The sequence below is a fragment of the Triturus cristatus genome, chromosome 11, assembly GCF_964204655.1.
Source record: "Triturus cristatus chromosome 11, aTriCri1.1, whole genome shotgun sequence".
Lineage (NCBI taxonomy): Eukaryota > Metazoa > Chordata > Amphibia > Caudata > Salamandridae > Triturus > Triturus cristatus.
Window position 1 is genome coordinate 49,851,644 of NC_140594.1, and position 18,849 is coordinate 49,870,492.

Sequence of the window (18,849 nt, forward strand, 5' to 3'; positions counted from 1 at the left end):
TGCGGCGAAACGAGAATTTTCTGCCGTTGCATTTGGATCAATTTTAAAAATAAGCTGGGTATCGTCCGCGTACGATATAATCTCGAACCCACAGGATTCAGCTATTTTGGCCAGCGGGGACATGTAAAGGTTAAACAAGGTAGGGCTCCGGCATGAGCACCGCAGGAAACCCTTATCCAGACTATGTTTATTAGATCTGAATGGCCCAAGCATAATTGTTTGGTTCCTATCTGTCAGGAAATTTCGAAGCCATTTCAGTGCTAAATCTTGGATTCCACAACATCTCAATCTCTCTAGCAACCTGGAGTGAGATATCGTGTTGAATGCCGCGGAGAGATCTAAGAGGACCAGAATAGCTGATCCTCCCGCATCTATTTCTAGCCTCAGGGAGTCTGTAACCGCAAGGATCGCAGTTTCCGTGCTGAAGCCCGGTCTGAAGCCTGATTGAGAAGGATCAAGGAGATCGTTCTTTTCGAGATGGTGGTTCAGCTGTTTATTTATGGCTGCTTCTAGTGATTTAGCCAATAGCGGTAGCAGTGATACTGGCCGATAGTTAGCGAATGTGAGGGGGTCAGCCGTTGGCTTTTTCAAGATCGGGCGGAAGAAGGCTTCCTTCCAGCTGGGAGGGATGGCGCCTGATTCTATAGAGCTGTTGAATATGGTTCGGACTTCTGAGGCGCAGCATGGTGCTATAGTGGCCATGACCCTCGGGGGGCATAGGTCACTGGGTGACCCTGACTTAGCGGATGCAAGCAAGGAGTGTACTTCCTTGATGGATAGCAGTTCGAATCGGCTGAGCGTATTTGAAGTTTGTAATTTGGGTTCGGTATAACTTTTGGGTGTGATTTTAAAATGAGTTTGTGTGGGGGCGAAGTTATCGTAGATCAGATTGATTTTTTCCTCGAAATGATTTGCTAAGGAGTCACATAGTGTTTGAGATTCGATTTGAGGCAATCTACACGCCTGTGGATTAGTAAAATCTCCAACTATGTTAAAAAGGGCTTTAGTAGACATGGTAGCTTGGTCAATTTGTTGTAATATAAACGCCTTCCTTGTTGATTTTATATTCTGGTGATATTTTGTCAGAGAGAGTTTATAAGTCCTTCGGTCCACGAGAGTATGGCTTGTTCTCCAGTATCTCTCTAAGGTTTTGCACCTTGATTTTTCTAATCTGAGTTCTTCTGTATACCAGACTTGCGTTGTTTGGACAGACCAAACTTTTTTACCAGGATTAGAGAGTCAAAGACTGTAGTAAGTTTGGTTGAGAAAGATTTCAGCAACTCTGACGTGTCTGAGCCTGCCGAAGGGGGTGCTGGGGGTGAGGCGTCATAAGCAGCCGTAAAGGCTTCTAGCGTTAGGTTATTCCAGGGTCTCCGACATTGAGATAGGCGAGGTACAGGTTCGAGTAAGGTGGTAAGGTTCTGTTGTTTGAGCGTAAAAGGAACCATAAAATGGTCAGACCAAGTTAGGGGAAGGGGAGGATGGTCGACGAGGAACTGTCTGAAAAGTTTCAGCGCTCCGTCCATCATCTCCATGTGTTTATTTTGTTCGCCATAAGTTGGCAGAGTATGCCCAGCCTCGGGTCCCTTGCTCACTTTGCCACTGGATTCAAGCTGGCCCGGCTGATGAAGGGTGTTACCCAGAAACCGGTCCCAGGATGCTTGTTTCCGGTTCAGGAAAGACCTGGCTTGGCAGTTTGGGCTGGACTGTTCCCATGAGGCACAGGGTCAAGACTGATTTGCATATAGCTGGGTCTGAACTGAGGTGGCGAAGTGAGCTAAAGAATGATGATGGATTCAACCCAGATCTGTGACTGGTGGTGAGTGTCTGAAAGGTTTCAGCACTCCGTCCATTATCTCCTTGTGCTTGAACTCCTTTTTTCACCCGTGTCCAGCACTTGTTTTAAAATGTCTTCCCTTGTCTCTTTTACTGGCAGTAATAGGACTGACCAGCACTGGGGCATATCTGCTCATACAGGTATGCCCTCACATGTAATATTCAGCACCCTGCCTTATGGCTTTCCAGCTTGCTGTAGGGGTGACTTACGAATATCACATACCGTGTTGGAGAACATGGCACATAGGTATGTATGACATGTCGGGTTTTCACTTTTGCCTGCTCCAAGACATGCAGCCTGCAACAGCAGTCCTGCATGTGCTTGATGAGGGGGTCCCTTAGGGTGTCACAATTTGTGCTGCTGGCCTTAGAGACACTCTTTAGCACCTCAGTAACAGGGTACTATTTATTCGGCACTTACAGAGGGTGTAAGGTTTTGCCAATTGAGAGAACAATTATACTGTTTTGGGAAAGAGCTCTGACACTGGGGACCCGGTTAGCAGGAAGCCAGTGCACTTTTAGACAAAATCACATCATTTACCTGGCAAAGAGTGGGAGTGACTGTCAAAAGGGGCGCTTTCCTACATTTCGTGATCATCCTGGATTATCTGCGTTCCTTACTATGAAATTAATGGGTGCCAAAGGTTTGTTAGTCAGCTTGGCCTCCTTAGTTTTATACTTAGTCGGATCTGAGAGAAGTCTTAAACCTTCATTCTGGCACATTGGCCTTATCGGTTTAACAATGGTCCTCCCATATTCGCAGATTTTATCACCAAATCTGGGTTTGAACGTAGTGATTCCAAATCCTCACATCTAATGAGATTGTTAAAGGGTGTTGATGGTATTAGTGGCCAAATATTAAACTTTTGAAATTACTGCTTACTCAAAGGTAAATACCTCTGGTAGAAGGGTATACAATGGAGGTTGAAAAGTGGGTTTGTTTGTGAGACCTGTGTTCTGGGATTCAGGGTTCTGACCCTCCATTTTACTGAAGTAGACTTAGTGTCAAATTTTCAGGAGACAATTTGTTTAATTCACATCTGAGGTTAAACGTATCAAGTCTTGGTGTAGACACAAATCCTAAGCTTTTATTTAAGACTTGTACTTGCATGGCAGTAAAGGGAATAGTAATTGGATTGAGAACCAGGTCTATGTTATGCTGGTACCCGGTTGTAGATCTGTAAGAAATGGGCTATTAGTTGAGGGTGTAGGTATCCACCTCAAGTAATAGTGACAATCCTAATGAGCGTGAACCCATAAAGTCACTAAATCAGCCTGAGCTGAACCCTCTGGTAGCGATGGCACGGAGCAGACCGGCTTTACTTAAACTAAATGTGTAAATTATTATGCAGTATTAATACAGTAAATAAGCAAAAATGCCAACAATTAAAAATCCTAGAAAGATTACTTTTTAAAGTTTTAGGTAGAAATAGCGCCAAGAAGCACTAAGTGTCAGTTATAGACAATGGGCTCTTCTCGGGTTGCAGACGGCAGGTTAAGTGTTCTGATCTTCTTCCAGTACAAGATTGTTCTGAATTGGAAGTGCTACATAACATGGTGCCTTGAGGTCTCAAGTTTATGCATGGCAGGAGCTTGTGGGTGGAAGTGACTCTCTGCAGACACCCCAGCCGATGGGGTAATGGTTCCCGGAGCTACCCACTTTGGGTTTTTTCAAAATGGCAGAAGTCTTCGGCCACACTAAACTTGGGCTCTGGGTTTTGTGTGTGGAAGTGTGGGAGAAGGAAGAATACTATCATAATACCAGTGCCCTCCCACATCCAACACCAACATCCACTGTACCCACAACAACCTTGGAGACGGACATCTGATATAACAAAGCTGAACTTTTAGAAACTAGACAGTAGATACATACAAATTATTTTGGCATTCTGTTTCCTGTTTTGAAGTGATCCCAAATGTTATAAGTAAACATAGTAGGCCTGCCAAACAGGCTGTGATGCTATAATGTCAAAAGGGGACCATTGTGATTGAGGCCTGATTGGCTGGAAGGACAACAGAAGGGCCCAGCCAAATGTCATCTAACATTTGCCTGTGACCGGGGAGGCTACTTTTAAGTGTGTCTTGAGTGCCACATGAAAAGCCAGGCAGACCTTTCAAGCAGGATGTGACATTCAAGCAGGACTTAACACTTTAATGTCAAAAGGATCCTCCCTGCCCCCCTTGCATATTGTGTCAGGGTCGGAGGTTTATTCTCTGCCCATTTAATTCAGCCTATTTCTTTACTCTTCCGAGCAAAATTACACCACATTAACGCATGTTTAAATGCTAATTACTGGCTGGACGAATTGGGATCGCAAAATGCAGGTTTTCTTTCCCTGAAGGAAGGCAAAGATAACTTTTAAAAATTTACTTTTCCATAATATTTTGAATAAAACCAACAGTTAAAATAGCTTTAAGGGCATTTTGACTCTAAGGCCATGTTTAACATTAAACCTTTACATGCCCTTCTTTTAAATACCACACACCCTGCATTTAAAGCAATTTGGGTAGCTTAAAAATATTTTTAAGGAAGGTTTATGCTTGTCCAAAGGGATTATTTTGTCAGGTCGAATTTGCAGTTAAAACCTGCACAGCCTGGCTACCAATGGCAGTCCTGCAGTCATGTTCACAATGTCACTGTAGTGGCTGGTATAATGGGTGCTTTAGTCCACTTGTAAAAACAACAGTTGATGGACAGAATGCAGAACAATGTCATACATTCACCCTAGTACAGAAATCTGGGCCTAAATCCATTGTTTATTTGCTCCCCATGCAGTTCCAGTTTGAACCCAGCCATATGCAAATCAGTCTTGACCCTATTCCTCATGGGAACAGTCCAGCCCGAACTGCCAAGCCAGGTCCTCCCTGGACTGGAAACAAGCATCCTAGGACCGGTTTCGGGGTTTCACCCCTCTTCAGCCAGGATAGCTTGATTCCAGTGGCATGGAGAGCATGGGACCCACGTCTGGGCATACCCTGCCCACTTGAGGTGACAAATGCAAAAACAACAGTTGATGGACAGAATGCAGAACAATATCATACATTCACCCCAGTACAGAGATATGGGCCTAAATCCATCGTTTTTTTGCTCACCATGCCGTTCCAGTTTGAACCCAGCCATATGCAAATCAGTCTTGACCCTGTGCCTCATGGGAACAGTCCATCCCGAACTGCCAAGTCAGGTCCTCCCTGGACTGGAAACAAGCACCAGTTTTGGGGTTTCACCTCTCTTCAGCCAGGATAGCTTGATTCCAGTGGCATGGAGAGCATGGGACCCACGTCTGGGCATACCCTTCCCACTTGGGGTGACAAATGCTTGGTTTTGCTTTGTTCGCCCTAAGTTGGCAGGGTATGCCCAGACGTGGGTCCCTTGCTCACTTTGCTACTGGATTCAAGATAGCCTGGCTGATGAGGGTTATGAACCCGAAACCGGTCCCAGGATGCTTGTTTCCGGTCCGGGGAAGACCTGGCTTGGGAGTTCGGGCTGGACTGTTCCCATGAGGCACAGGGTCAGACTGATTTGCATATGGCCATGTCTGAACTGGGGTGGCGGAGTGAGCTAAAGAATGATGATGGATTAAACCCAGATCAGTTGACTGGAGGTGAGTGCTTGCACTGTTCAACACTCCGTCCATCATTCCCTTTGGTTTTGCTTAGTCCACTTGTGGCATTTAACTTACAGTTCCTGCGCACAGCTTGGTATCAAATACTAGGTAAGTTCATAGGGAAGTTAAATATGCTAGTCAAAAGTATACCAATTTTCATCATGTTGAAAGCAGAAGAACAAGCAGTGTGTCACTGGTTAGCAGGGGCAAAGTGCACAGAGTTCTGTAGGTTCAGCAAAAAAAATCAAGATGACCAGCAGAAAGGCGAAATGTCCAACTGGATTTTTCCATCCATTAGGCACTGCAATTGCCTGTTTGTTTGGTCTGTCCCCATCCCACAAATGGTGCCTGCCTCTGGGAAAATGGAATCCCTGTAGCAATGTTTGAAACATATTGAGCGAAATGCCATATGGCACAGAAGGTGGGTTAGACTGGGGTCCATATAGTCCGAAAGCCCTAGGATGGTCCTCATCACTACTGCTGCAGTTGTCTAAGCTACAAGTCCAGTTTTGAAGAGTAGGTATTCTTTTTGTGGCCCCTGTTCTGTAAATTGCTTTTTCTGATGGACACTTCTAACTGCAGATTCCTTACCTTGTGGATATTCTCCTGGTGTCTTGACTGGATCTGAAAAATTCAAAGCAGAACTCAAGCGTGCTGGTAGGTGGCAGTGTGCAGCTCCGTGCCAACATTTTCCCCCTCCTGCACATAAATGCGGAGCTGCATTTAACTGTCATCCAAGCTTACTAATGTCATTTCTTTTCTTTGTGTGCCTTCAGATGCGGATCTGGATCTACTCAATGGTTTTTAGACTTTTTTTTTTAATAGAAGTCCTAAAAAAGCGTACAGGAGAAAATGTCACCACCCTAACAACAGAGTTCAAGCTGTATATGGACTTTCACAAACACGTGCTTGTGACGGGCCCTCACGACATATGCTTATTGTGCCTGGAATATGAATATGATTCCAGGGCCTGCGATGAATACACCCAGATAAATCCGAAAGCCTTTGGTGCTGCAGGGCAAAGTTATATGTCACTAGATATTATAAGACTCTATGCTGTGACCGGCCAAAGTCAAAAGGAAAGTCCTGTTCCCACAGCACATCACCGTCTAAGTCAAAGTCTTCGGGCAAGTCCAAAAAGAAGCTGAGATGTTGAAGTGGGAATTGGCCCCTTCCTGCCATTCTTGAACTCCAGAGAAGGCGCACAGGCATAATTTTGCCTCCCGTTCTTTCTCCCGATCATCATTGGAGCTGATTCAGAGTCTTGTCACGATTCTCTCAGAAGTTCTGGGTCAGTCGGTGACGTGGCAGCAAGTAGAGGCACTTAAAGGGAGGCCTTTCTGTGCATCTTTGGTACTTTATTTGCCCTCTGGCATGCCTTCCAACCCCAAGGATCGGCAAGCAGAGGATGAGGTTAGGTCTGGTGTACTGGACGCAATACTGATACGGTGCAGTGGGCGCAACCTCTGCTGCGACCATTGAGGCATAACAGATCAACCTGCTAGGTTGGGCGATCATTTTAACCATGAACAATTAGGTACCTCCATTGTAGAGGGGGACTGTTCATAACGATTAAATTGTGGGGTAGGCTTATTACCCTCCTGGTCCTGAAGAAGCACCATGGATCATTTAGAGACCATAGATACGCTAAACATGTTGCCCTTTTTCACTTACTCATGCTGAACTACATTATAACCCGCAAGTAGTACTAACTTATTCTGTTTTTTTAACCTGAATGGGGAGTCTATGTATTGAAGGCTCTTTTGAAATCCCTTAGTCAGTTTTAACTCACTTCATTGCACACGTCAGAATCCACCCCACCTGGACACCCTTGCATTTATATGGCGGTAAAACAAAAAGATCTCTGCTAAAGTGACCCTTCGGGGGGGGACCCTTGGGCAGTGCAGCACCACCCGACGAGGAGCACCCAGCCGATGATGAAGCATGACCTCCATATGGGTGTGTGAGGGCAACAATAGAGGTGCTCTAACATTGTCAAACGCCAACAGAACCTCTATTACCATTAAATGGAGGAAACCATGTTCAGCACCACCAGTTATCAGGCAGATTGCTCAACGCTGTTACTCTGCACTAAACGACATAGCTTTTGTTACGCAATATCCTATGCGAGAGAACTTACCCTAAGAGGGATAAGCTTCACTTGCCGATTGTCATTGTTCCTACTACCATTGTACCACCATTTGTTACAGCTCTTCTTTACTGCATACTGTTGACCCCCCACTCATCGCCTGCCTTCACCTGTTGATTGTGTTACTCTCCTGTGTACAATTGTCCTGTAATCTGCGAATATTTTTTTCCTTGATGTGAAAATTGCATTTATGTCCTTCCTTCCATCATATTGTAAAGTGCTCTGATATCCCTCGGGATCTTGTTCGCTCTATATAAAACTTTATAAAATTTTTTTTTTAAAAATAGGTGTTCAAGCAGCCACCAGTAAGATAAATCCCAGTACCTCCTGCTTTGGCAAGCACATTTTTACTTCAGTGAGTCATGCTCTATGTTCAGGGAATGCCAACTGCCATTTTGGCTGCTAATCTCAAGCCTGCCCCAAGCAGTTGTCTAACACCTCCAGACAATGGTGTACCTGCTCACATCGTTCGGGTTCACTATCAACTGCCGATGTCACTCCGGACTCCTTCGCAGCCACTAAGTTTGATCGAATGCATCCTGGATACTGTATGGTTTTGTTCCTTTCTCCTGGAGCAGATATTCCAGAACATTTGGACAGTGATCCCAATGTTTTAACCTCTGTCCTGGATCTCAGTATGGATAACTGATGCTGCTGATACGGTAGACCTCCTGCATCCTGTTTGTGAAGTATGCCATATAGTATATGTGGGCTCTGTAGTGAGACCTGAAATCCCAGTGGGCGCAGTACCAGGGGAATCTGTTGAATTCTATCTAGATTTCAGAGTAGACAGCTAAAAACTTACAATGGTGGCCGCTGGATTTCAACTGTCAGTGGCAGACACTTCTCCATACCCCACCTAAATATCACAGTCGTAATGATGCATTGTTTCTGGGTTGATGAGGCTATCTGGGAGAGGTGGATATCAAAGGCCTCTGGGTCAAGGTTGACTCCACATCAATCTATTGAAATTGAGAGAGATTCACTTGGTGTTGCATGCCTTCCTGAGGAAAGTTAGTTCACGTGCTCGCAGACACCACCACCATGTGGCACTGTAACACACATGGTGGGGTGAAATCTTGGGTCCTGTGCCAGGAGGCTCTACACCTCTGGAAGTGGCTAGACAAAAAGGGGATTTCTCTGGTGGTGAAGCACTTGACTGGATCTTTCAACGCCTGGTTGGGCAAGCTCAGCTGCCTACACGTCATCACCAAGATGTCAGCACTTTTGCGCTTTGGAGTTCCCAAGAAGCCTCTTTCACAGAGACCCATTTGATCTGGAGTGGAGCTCAAGACAGATCGAAACAGTAGTGAACTTTCCCATCGCCCCCTTTGGAGCCATAGATAGTTTGTGGGGCTATTCAGTGCTTTCAGAGATTGATGCGCTATAATGTACATCTTCCCTTACATTCTTATAAAGCGACAAGTCTCCTCAAAATCACAGAGTGCAAATGCTACCTCTTTTTTTCGAAGACCATTACCACAAGAGAGGCAGTCCATTACAATGTCTCTAGATAGGGTTGCCTTCTCATTCTTCCAAATTGACAACCATAGTAATATTGGTCGGGCTCTTATGTAATTCCCAATATAGCGCAAACCCAGCTCTTCATGACAAATAAAGTGAGAGGTTGAGATCTGGACTGCTAAGTATTGTCTACAGAACCTGTTTTCTTCCCGTTGTAATGCTTCTCAATTTGCTGCTCCATAGTTCAGTCCCCTTGGTTACTGTGTGAACACACTGAGACTTGTACATCTGCACCCAAAATGCCAGTTGACCACCTCCCAAGGCTGTGGAAGACTAAGAAGGAAGCCAATTGCCTTAGATAATTGTGTTCTATGTTGTATAATACTTAGGGTCCATGAGCCAGAGGCTGAAAAAGTAACTCCTAAATACGGGAAGCTACTTACATTAGTCAGCCAATTAGGGCCTTTCGACAGAGTTGAGAGCTGGCTGCACCTAGAATAAATAAAAGAGGAGCCAACACATATCAGTGTCTCACACCCTGAAGATCTCCGTCCATAGCTATTTCTTCCTTGTCACTAAATCTGACCCTGTCTCTCATATCAATGTGCAAAACGCAAGAAAGTGCACAAGTGCTCTGTCCAACCCCTTAGATAATAACATTACCCAAATGTTGGAACGACTGACGCATTCAAATGTGTCAGACATACATAAAAGCCTGGTAAAGGGGCATCTGCTTAGCACCAATATGTTTACCGGGCACCGACTTCAAGTTTAGACTCTTCTCAATCGTCCCTAACTTATTTCTAAACCCATATTGTGATGGATATAATACAGACTCTGCTTTGACCCACTCCTTGACTGTTCTAAACTATGCGACCTAATATTTTAACTGTGGTAGCGATCAATGAAATGGGTGTGTAACAGCTAGAGTCTGTACGATTACCCTTCTTAAATATAGGGACAGTAATCTATGTACCTCATGAAGCAGGCAATTCAGAATAAGTAAGGTTATTATATACATTGGTCAAAAGGGGGCGCAATAAGCGGTATTGGAATTGACAATTAACCTGGATAGGAACTACATTTGTGACTTGCTGTGGTTCTATCTATATGGAATTTGCATGTCCAGACAGGTTGTTGTTACAGAACTGACGTTTTCAGAATACATGCATGAGTAACTTACCCACAACAGGTTTTCTCTTTGCATTTTGATACTTTGTAATCATGGCCATCGCATTGTAAATTCAGCTCTACACTTTCCACAATGCAGCTATAACCCGTGGATCGACATGTATTCTAGAAATTTGGGAGGTCAGTTTTTATACGCTGTTGTTAAATAGATTTTTATTTGTGAGGCCTGTAGTTGACAGTTGGTAAATAAGACTATATTCTGATTGTTTGCGTTGATATTTCACACATTTCATAATATGCGGAGTTAAAAGTTAGCTTCCTCCTCCTTGATTAAAGCATTGACTTGAGGTATGAAGCGAACCATTTCCCAACATCATGAGTAACTTGAAGATCAGACACTTAAAAATCTAACATTGTTAATGACTAGAGGCTTGAATGATCTCTGGATATTGTGCAGAGCATAAACCATGATCTGGAGATTCTGTGCCTACCAGCCTTGCGTCATAGGTATTTTTTTCCTGTATCAGTTTCCCATTTGGTTGTGAATGTCCTGCTCTTGAAGATCAATTTACTTAAAAGGACTACTTTTGGTTGACCGTATTGTGTTCTGTTATTCCCCAGGGTTCTCTGTGCGGTGCCACCTGCTGTTGCTGCTCCTCCAGCCCTGTATGTCTCAAACCCTTCCCCCGCACACACCCATAGGATGCGGATCTTGGAACTTGGTCTCCGGGAACAGTGTGCTCCACATTTGCGACAGCTTCAGGCATTGACCACGCCCCACTGGGTGCAGTTCCCTGACCTGCGCCTGGTCCAGCATGACTCTGGTAGGTCAAAGCGCTGAGTGAATCGCTTACTGTGTGCCGTTTTTCTATACATTTGTAATTCTCTTGCTCCTCTCCTTAAAACCAGGCAAGTTTGAGGCTCTGGCTGTCCTACTGCAGAAGCTGAAGACAGAGGGGCGACGTGTGCTCATTTTCTCACAGATGACTCTTATGCTGGACATCCTTGAGCTATTTCTGAATTTCCATCTTTTCACCTATTTGAGGATTGATGAGAATGCCAACACTGAACAGTGCCAGGTATACTGCCCTAGCTAGACTTTAACTGGTAATCATTGTTAGATGACTTGTGTAAAAAACCCTATGGTTTTGATATTATCAGCTAGTGGATTCATAAAGACAATCTGTGATCAGAGTGATGCAGATACTTTAGCTTCTACAGTTGTGATTTGGTGAGATATCTATGATCAGTTCATTCCCACCCTCCACCCCACATTATCTCCTACTTGAGGAGGGCTGCAAATTGTCAGTCACCTGTTTTCACAAGACCTTTCATCTACATTTATAGGGGGCTCTATGAAATGAAGATCCGTTATTTTATATTTACACCCTGCACTCAAAGTAATACGCCAAATCAATTTTTTTCTCTTTCTTTTAATCACTTTTGTGTAACACTTCTTTATTATGAGCTTTTTGTGTATCTTTCTCTCTCCTATTAGTCCAGATGTACCTGCGAGGATATCCACTTTACATGTGTATATTTTTGGTCTGCCTTGACAGCGAAGTGGTCTGTAACACTTCTTGTTACCTGTTCTTTTCATATAAACATATGGACACAGAGGCCTTTGGCCTAGCCCAACTGGAATAGTCCCCTCTCACCGTATGCTGTTTAGTGTATCAATTCATGTGGTGCTTGCACGCTATGACAGAGCGCATTATGATAAACTGGAAAAGCTAATACAGCATTTACCAGATCAATACAAGGGTAAAGCTAACGACCTCATTCAAGAGGGTAAATTAATTAAAAAAACACCTCTATAAAATGTGCACTTGATGCTGCTGACACAACATTCCGTGGCATTAACACCAGCATCTTGCTACGCCGCCATGCTTGGCTTCGAATCTCCGGATTCAAACAGGAGGTTCAGTCTGCTATACTAAACCGTAGCACTTTTCACCTTAAGTGGGATGGGTATGCCTAGACGTGACGTGCGTCTTTTGCTCCCTGTGGGTAAGAAAGTGGCTCTGTGTATACTGTTCCCAAATAGGTACAGTGTGCACAGAGTTCACAGTCCCCAGAGGTTTGGCAAAGGCTAAAGTTAGATATAACCTTACTCTCCAAAGTGGTAGCTTGGTCGAGCAGTAAGGCAGTATCAGAGGACAGTGTAAAGCCTTTGTTGTACACACTCAGTCAGCAAATGGTCTCACACACTCAAGAACTGAACTCTAGGCCAATAGTTTTGTATCAAAATAAAAAGTTTTATTTTTAGAACCAACAATAGGTATCAACATATACTTTCTCAGAATGAGATGCTTTAGATAAATACTTTCAATAGGCAATAGACTTTTGAATGCAATAGATACAGTTGTTGCAATAGGCAACACAATTTCAAACACAATTATACATTGAGCTCAATGGGAATTTCTAGTTAAATGCAATTGATTACTTTTTGGATTACTTTTCTTACCACAGGACTGGATCCAAGATTCAGTCCTGGGACATCTCCTGTAAACAGTTGAGTAAAAACGTTTTGGTTACAGTTGTGATTTTTAAGGAATATTATTGTATTTTAAAAGTTGACACTTGGAAACTTTTTCACATAGAATCACCAATGTTATCCTATGGGAGGAAATTCACATAGGTAAGTAGGGTTATCGTTACTTTTTCTAACTCAGTGTTGGATCCTGGATCCAGCACTGGTGCATCTCCTGTAAACAGTTGAAAGAATGCGTTTTTATTATACAGGCGATTTTTAACGAATATTTGTAAGTTTGCAGAATGACACAGAGAAGAATTTCTGGCAAACACCAGGGAATGTTATCCTATGCAGGAAAATCAAGTAAGCGGTAAGTACGGTTGTAATTACTTTGCAGGGTCAGTGTTGGGCACCAAGATCCAGCACTGGGATCTCTCCTGATAGCAGGTGAGTAAATTAGTTTTCGTTATTCGGCTGATTTTTAATGAATATTTTAAAGTTTCAAAACTCAACACTTAGACAATTTCCAAGTGAAACCAGTCAATGTTACCCTATGGAAGAAAAGTGAGTTATCGGCTTTTGGGTAAGTACTCGAGTAGCAGAGTTGAGATTCTGGGCATAGACTCAGGGGTCTCCCAGGGTCAGGTAGGTACAGTTGTTACACCCTCAGCGGCAGCCGGGTGCAGAGTGAGTTAGGTCCAATGTTATCCTATGGGAGGCAGGGGGCCTTTGGTTGATGGCTGCTCGCTAGCAGGCCACGCGGCTGTGGGAGCTGGGCTCCTGGTCACTTACTCAGGGGAAGTAGATTAGAGTAGAGGTGGCACTGCCAGGGGCACTCGGGCGGCTGAGTGCAGGGTGCTTTTGAGCCATCGGGCGCTAAATGGATTTCAATGGAGTAGCTCAGTGACGAACAAAGGCTGCAAGCTCGGGGACGAAGATTCTTCAGGTGCGACCACCACTTCAAGAGGTAAGTTGGGTAGCTGGGGGATAGGTAGGCACCCAAGACTTGGGCACAGGGGGCCGCAGGGGTGCCTTTTGATGTTGGGAAATCTTTCCCTCTGATGCTCGCAGTTGGAGGGGTCCCTAGTTCTGAGGCTGCAGGCGTCGTCAGGAGCGTCCTTGGGTGCTGGATTCGGGGTCACAGTCGCCGGGGGGACGTCCTCGTGGACTTTGTTCACTCCGGCACATGCCAGGCTTGGCGGGTGCAGTGTGTGCAGAAGTCGCGGTTCCTGGCTGATGCCAGGGGCTTGTTACTTGCTTTGAGCAGTACCACTGCTCGTGGGAGTCCCAGTTAGTTAGTCACAAGGCAGTCTGGTCCTCTGGGGTTTTTGAGGTTGCTGACCACTGGAGACGCCGGGGTTTAGCAGGAGCAGGTTCGAGGGTCGACAGGCCTGTAGGGCTGGGGCCAAATCAGTTGGTGTCTTCCTCTTGTTAGCAGCTGCACGGCAGGTCTTCTTGTTTCTTGATCTTCTTGTTTCGGTATCTGGATCTGAGGAGGGAAGGTTCAGGCTGCCCCTAAATACTAAATTTAGGGGTGTTACAGGTAGGTAAAGGGCAGGGACCAATGGGTCCCTTCCCTGGGGTGGGTACACTCCCTATCCTGCCACTCTCCTGTGGGAGGGGGGAAGAAGCCTAGTCCTGATTGGGCAGGGCTCCCCATCTTGAAGATGGCGAGAGCCCGGAGATGTGCTTCACCTCGTCTCCCCCACCTGAGGGGTGGGGTGGGGTTGGCAGAGGCTGGCACACCCCTTTCCTTCCTTTGGGTTTCTGGACAGTCTTCCTGCCTGAGTGGGGGGTCGGAACCAGTAGGGGCCAGTTGCTGAGTACAGCAAGTGGCCTGTAGAAGCTCACAAAGGCAGCATGCCTTTGAAGCTTCCTCTGCCCATCCTGGGGGAGGAGACCTAGCACCTCGCCTAGGATTTGCATTGTTGCAAGCCCAGGAGAGCGGATAGCTCTCTACCCATGGGTCCAGCAACATGTCTACTATGTAGCAGCCTAGGCAGCCCCTCAGACAAGACGTGGATTGTAGGTTAGGTTCAGGGGGCATCTCTAAGATGCCCTCTGTCGTGCATTGTACATAAAATCCCACACTGGCATCAGTGCGGGTTTAATGTGCTGAGAAGTTTGATCCCAAACTTCTCAGTCTTCAGTGTTGCCATCATGGAGCTGTGGAGTTCATGTTGACGACCTCCCAGCACTATATACTCTTAATGGCAGCACTGCACCTACAGTGCCCAGGAATGGACCTGGCTACTGTAGGGACACAGGGCTCATGCACCTGTACCCACACCACTGGCATGGGGCACCCAGCTAGAGGTATGCCAGGGCAGTAGGTGTTGTGGGCATAGCACACAGGGATGTGTGCCATGTCGACTCTCTGTTTTGTTCTGCACCCAGACACTCAGCCTGCAAGGGCATTGTGTGTGTGTCAGGGTACAGGGCCTCTAAGGGTGGCACAATAAGTGCTGCAGCCTTTAGGGGCCTTCCCTGGTCACAAGGCCCTGAGTACCTAGGGTACCATTTATTAGGGGCTGACATGTGGCCAGAGATGTCAATTGGGTTTAGACTTCAACACAGTTTTAGGTAAGGAACATAGGCCCTGGGTACCTGATTGGCAGGAGCTCAGGGCACACTCAGTCAAAGTACATCAACAATTCAGCAAAAAGTGGGGTCATACCATGCAAGAAAGATGGCACTTTCTCACACTGTGCCACTGGATTCAAGCTAGCCTGGCTGATGAAGGGTAATGCCCTGAAATCGGTCCCAGGATGCTTGTTTCCGGTCCAGGGAGGACCTGGCTTGCCAGTTCGGTCTGGACTGTTCCCATGAGGCACAGGGTCAAGACTGATTTGCATATGGCTGGGTCTAAACTGGGCTTGCATGGTGTGCAAAAGAATGATGGATTTAACCCAGATCTCTTGACTGGGGGTGAATGTATGATTTATTTAGCATTCCGTCCATCATTTGTTTGCTTAAACCAACCCTTTGACCAACAACATCTTTTTTGACCAAATGTAGACTATTCATTCGAAAAAATGAAGTAAGACACAAACTGCCAAATCTATGGGAGCCCTACAACTACCCTCTAACAGAGGCTCCTTTCGGCGCTCCTTTTGTAGGGGTGGCTCCAAAACAATGTCATCAGAGAATACCTCCTCTAATTGCAAAAACCAAAATCAGCACTCCTCCTACCCGGGATACTATTGAGCAGGATATATAGGAAACAACAATAGGGGAAGAGGCAAAAATAACTCCACCCATACTTCCCCTGCAATCAAGCAGTGACCTCCCCCCCCCCCCCCCCCGCTGCCCCCTGACAATTCCACTCCTGTCTGGGGACGCCTATCACAGTTCCTACTTGGCTGGAATTCCATTACAACAGACAAATGGGTGAAACAAATGTTCCAGTATGGTTATTGCCTGGAACTCCCTGGTACTCCACCAAACATTCCTCCCAGAGAACAAACCATGTCCTCAGAACATCTCACTCTTCTCAAACAAGAGGTTCTCTCCTTATTACAAAAACATGCAATAGCACCAGTCCCTTTGCCTCAGCAAGGCACAGGAGTGTATTCAGTATACTTTCCAATACCAAAAAAAGGACGGCTCTCTCAGACCAATACTAGACCTCAGACCATCAAATCTATACATGCAGTCAGACCATTTCCATATGGTCACTCTCCAAAAGGTACTCCAACAAGGCGACTTTCTATCCCCTCTGGATTTAAAGGACGCATACTTTCACATTCCCAATCACCCCGCTCACAGGAAATACCTCAGGTTTGTGATAAGCGGACAACACTAACAATTCAAATTCCTCCCATTCGGAGTAACCCCAGCACCCAGAGTCTTCACCAAGTGCCTCGCAGTAGTGGCGGCTCACTTACGAAGACAATATATTCACGTTTTCCCTTACCTGGACGACTGGCTCATAAAAGCCAAGTCACACAGCAGCTGTGTTCAACACACATACAAAACAATGCAGTTACTGCACGATTTGGGATTCACAGTCAACCTCTCCAAATCCCATCTCCAACCGGACACAACACAACAATATCTAGGAGCTACAATAAACACTTCAAAAGCTCTAGCATATCCCAACCCATCAAGCCCTCATATCAAAATGTACGCCTCAACACTCATTACCGGCTCGAGTGTTCATGCAGTTAATTGGGATGATGGCTTCTTGCACTCTCATAGTCCCTTACGCAAGATTCCGGATGTGTCCCTTATAGGAGTGTTTGGCACGTCAGTGAAACCAGGCTCAAGGTCAGCTAACAGATCTGGGTTTGGTGGACAGCCTCACACATCCCTCTCTGCAGTGGTGGAACACTCAAACCCTTTCCAATGGGCGGCCGTTCCTTGACCCGGTTCCACAGATAGTGCTCACAACAGACTCATCGCTCACCAGCTGGGGAGCTTATCTTCAAAATCATACTATTCAGGGCCTATGGACACCTCAACAAAAAACAATTCCATATAAATTATCTGGAATTGCTAGCGATCTTTCTGGCACTAAAATCATTTGAACTCCTCCTAGTAGGCAAAGCTGTCCTGAGCCGTACAGACAGCAATGTATTAGATAGAAAAACAGGGGGGGGGAGCAAATGGGCTATTCCGCAAAACATATACCTCCTTGAAGAACACCTCCCCAGGAGTGCACAATCAGATTGCAGATCTGCTCAGTCATCAAAATCAGCAGATCCACGAATGGGAACTTCATCCTCAAGATCTGCTTCCATTTTTTCTAATGTGGGGCTATCCAGAAATAGATCTGTTTGCCACACACCAAAACGCAAAATGCCCAAGCTTCGCATCCAGGTATCCACACCCATTGTGCAAAGGCAGTGCGCTATGGATGAACTGGTCAGACAAATTTGATTACGCTTTTGTGCCTCTCCCACTCATTCCGCTACTGGTTCGGAAACTAAACAGCATTCCCTCACAATGATCCTGGTTTCACCAACATGGGCCCGAAAACCATGGTTCACGACCCTCTTGGAACTATCAGTAGTTCCTCATCAAAAGCTATGTCTCTCACCCAAGCAATTCAGTCAGAACCCTGGAGAGATAAGGCATCCAGATCCCAGTCAACACAACCTTGCGATCTGGCTCCTGAAATCTTAGAGTTTGGCTACCTCAATCGCCCGTCAGACTGCATGAACATCATTAAACAGGCTAGAAGTCCTACCACTAGAGCTTGCTATGCTGCCAAGTGGAAAAGATTTGTAATTTACAATACAAATAACAAAATCAACACACTAGATGCTTCCATTCAAAACATCATCTGTTACCTCTTGCATCTACAACAATGTAACTTAGCCTATACATCCATTCGTCTACATCTCACTGCAATAGCAGCCTAGCTCCAAAACAGACAACATTTGTCTTTGTTTAGAGTACCAGCTATCAAAGCATTTATGGAAGGACTCAAAAGAATAATCCCACCTAGAGTTCCACCCTCACCAATATGGAACTTAAATGTGGTCTTTACCAGACTCATGGGTCCCACATTTGAACCTCTGCATAAATGTGAATTACAATTTCTCACCTGGAAAGTAGCTTTCCTGGTTGCGATCACCTCTCTCAGAAGAGTCCGTAAACTCCAGGCATTAACCATACAAGAACTATTTCTGCAAATTTATCATAACAAAGTGGTTCTTAGGACTAACCCAACATTTCTACCTAAAGTAGTGTCTCCTCTCCACTTTAACCAGTCTGTAGAACTCCCAGTGTTTTTTCCTCTACCAGACTCAGTAGCAGAACAAGCTCTTCACATGCTAGACGTAAAAAGAGCAATACTTTACTTCATCGAAAGAACAAAATCCTTTAGAAAAACTAAACAACTTTTTGTTGTTTTCTCCCCACCTCATAAAGGCTATCCTATCTCAGAAACAGGGATTGCAAGGTGGATTGTTAAATGCAGCCAAACATGCTATGCTAAAGCTAAACGCACATTAACCATTCCCCCTAGAGCTCACTCCACACATAAACTAGGGGCGTCTATGGCATTCTTAGGGAATATTCCCCTAGATGACATCTGAAAAGCAGCAACTTAGTCTACACCACACACGTTACAAAAGCACTATTGTGTAGACGTGCAAGCAAAGCAACAAGCTAACGTGGGCCAGGCTATATTAAGAGCACTTTTTCAAACCACTGCAACAGATACAAGTAGCCACCGCTAA

At 45.3% G+C, this 18,849-nt stretch overlaps 1 protein-coding gene across 4 annotated transcripts in view; it reads left to right on the forward strand.

Moving 5' to 3' along the window:
- The window catches only part of EP400 (E1A binding protein p400), an 852,236-nt gene that overhangs the window by 438,418 nt on the left and 394,969 nt on the right, over positions 1 to 18,849 (forward strand). For all 4 annotated transcript variants that reach the window (XM_085634324.1, XM_085634328.1, XM_085634325.1 and 1 more), the window contains 2 exons: positions 10,807 to 11,009; positions 11,095 to 11,264. In XM_085634324.1, the coding sequence (XP_085490450.1) occupies positions 10,807 to 11,009; positions 11,095 to 11,264 (373 nt within the window). The remainder of the gene's footprint in view (positions 1 to 10,806; positions 11,010 to 11,094; positions 11,265 to 18,849) is intronic.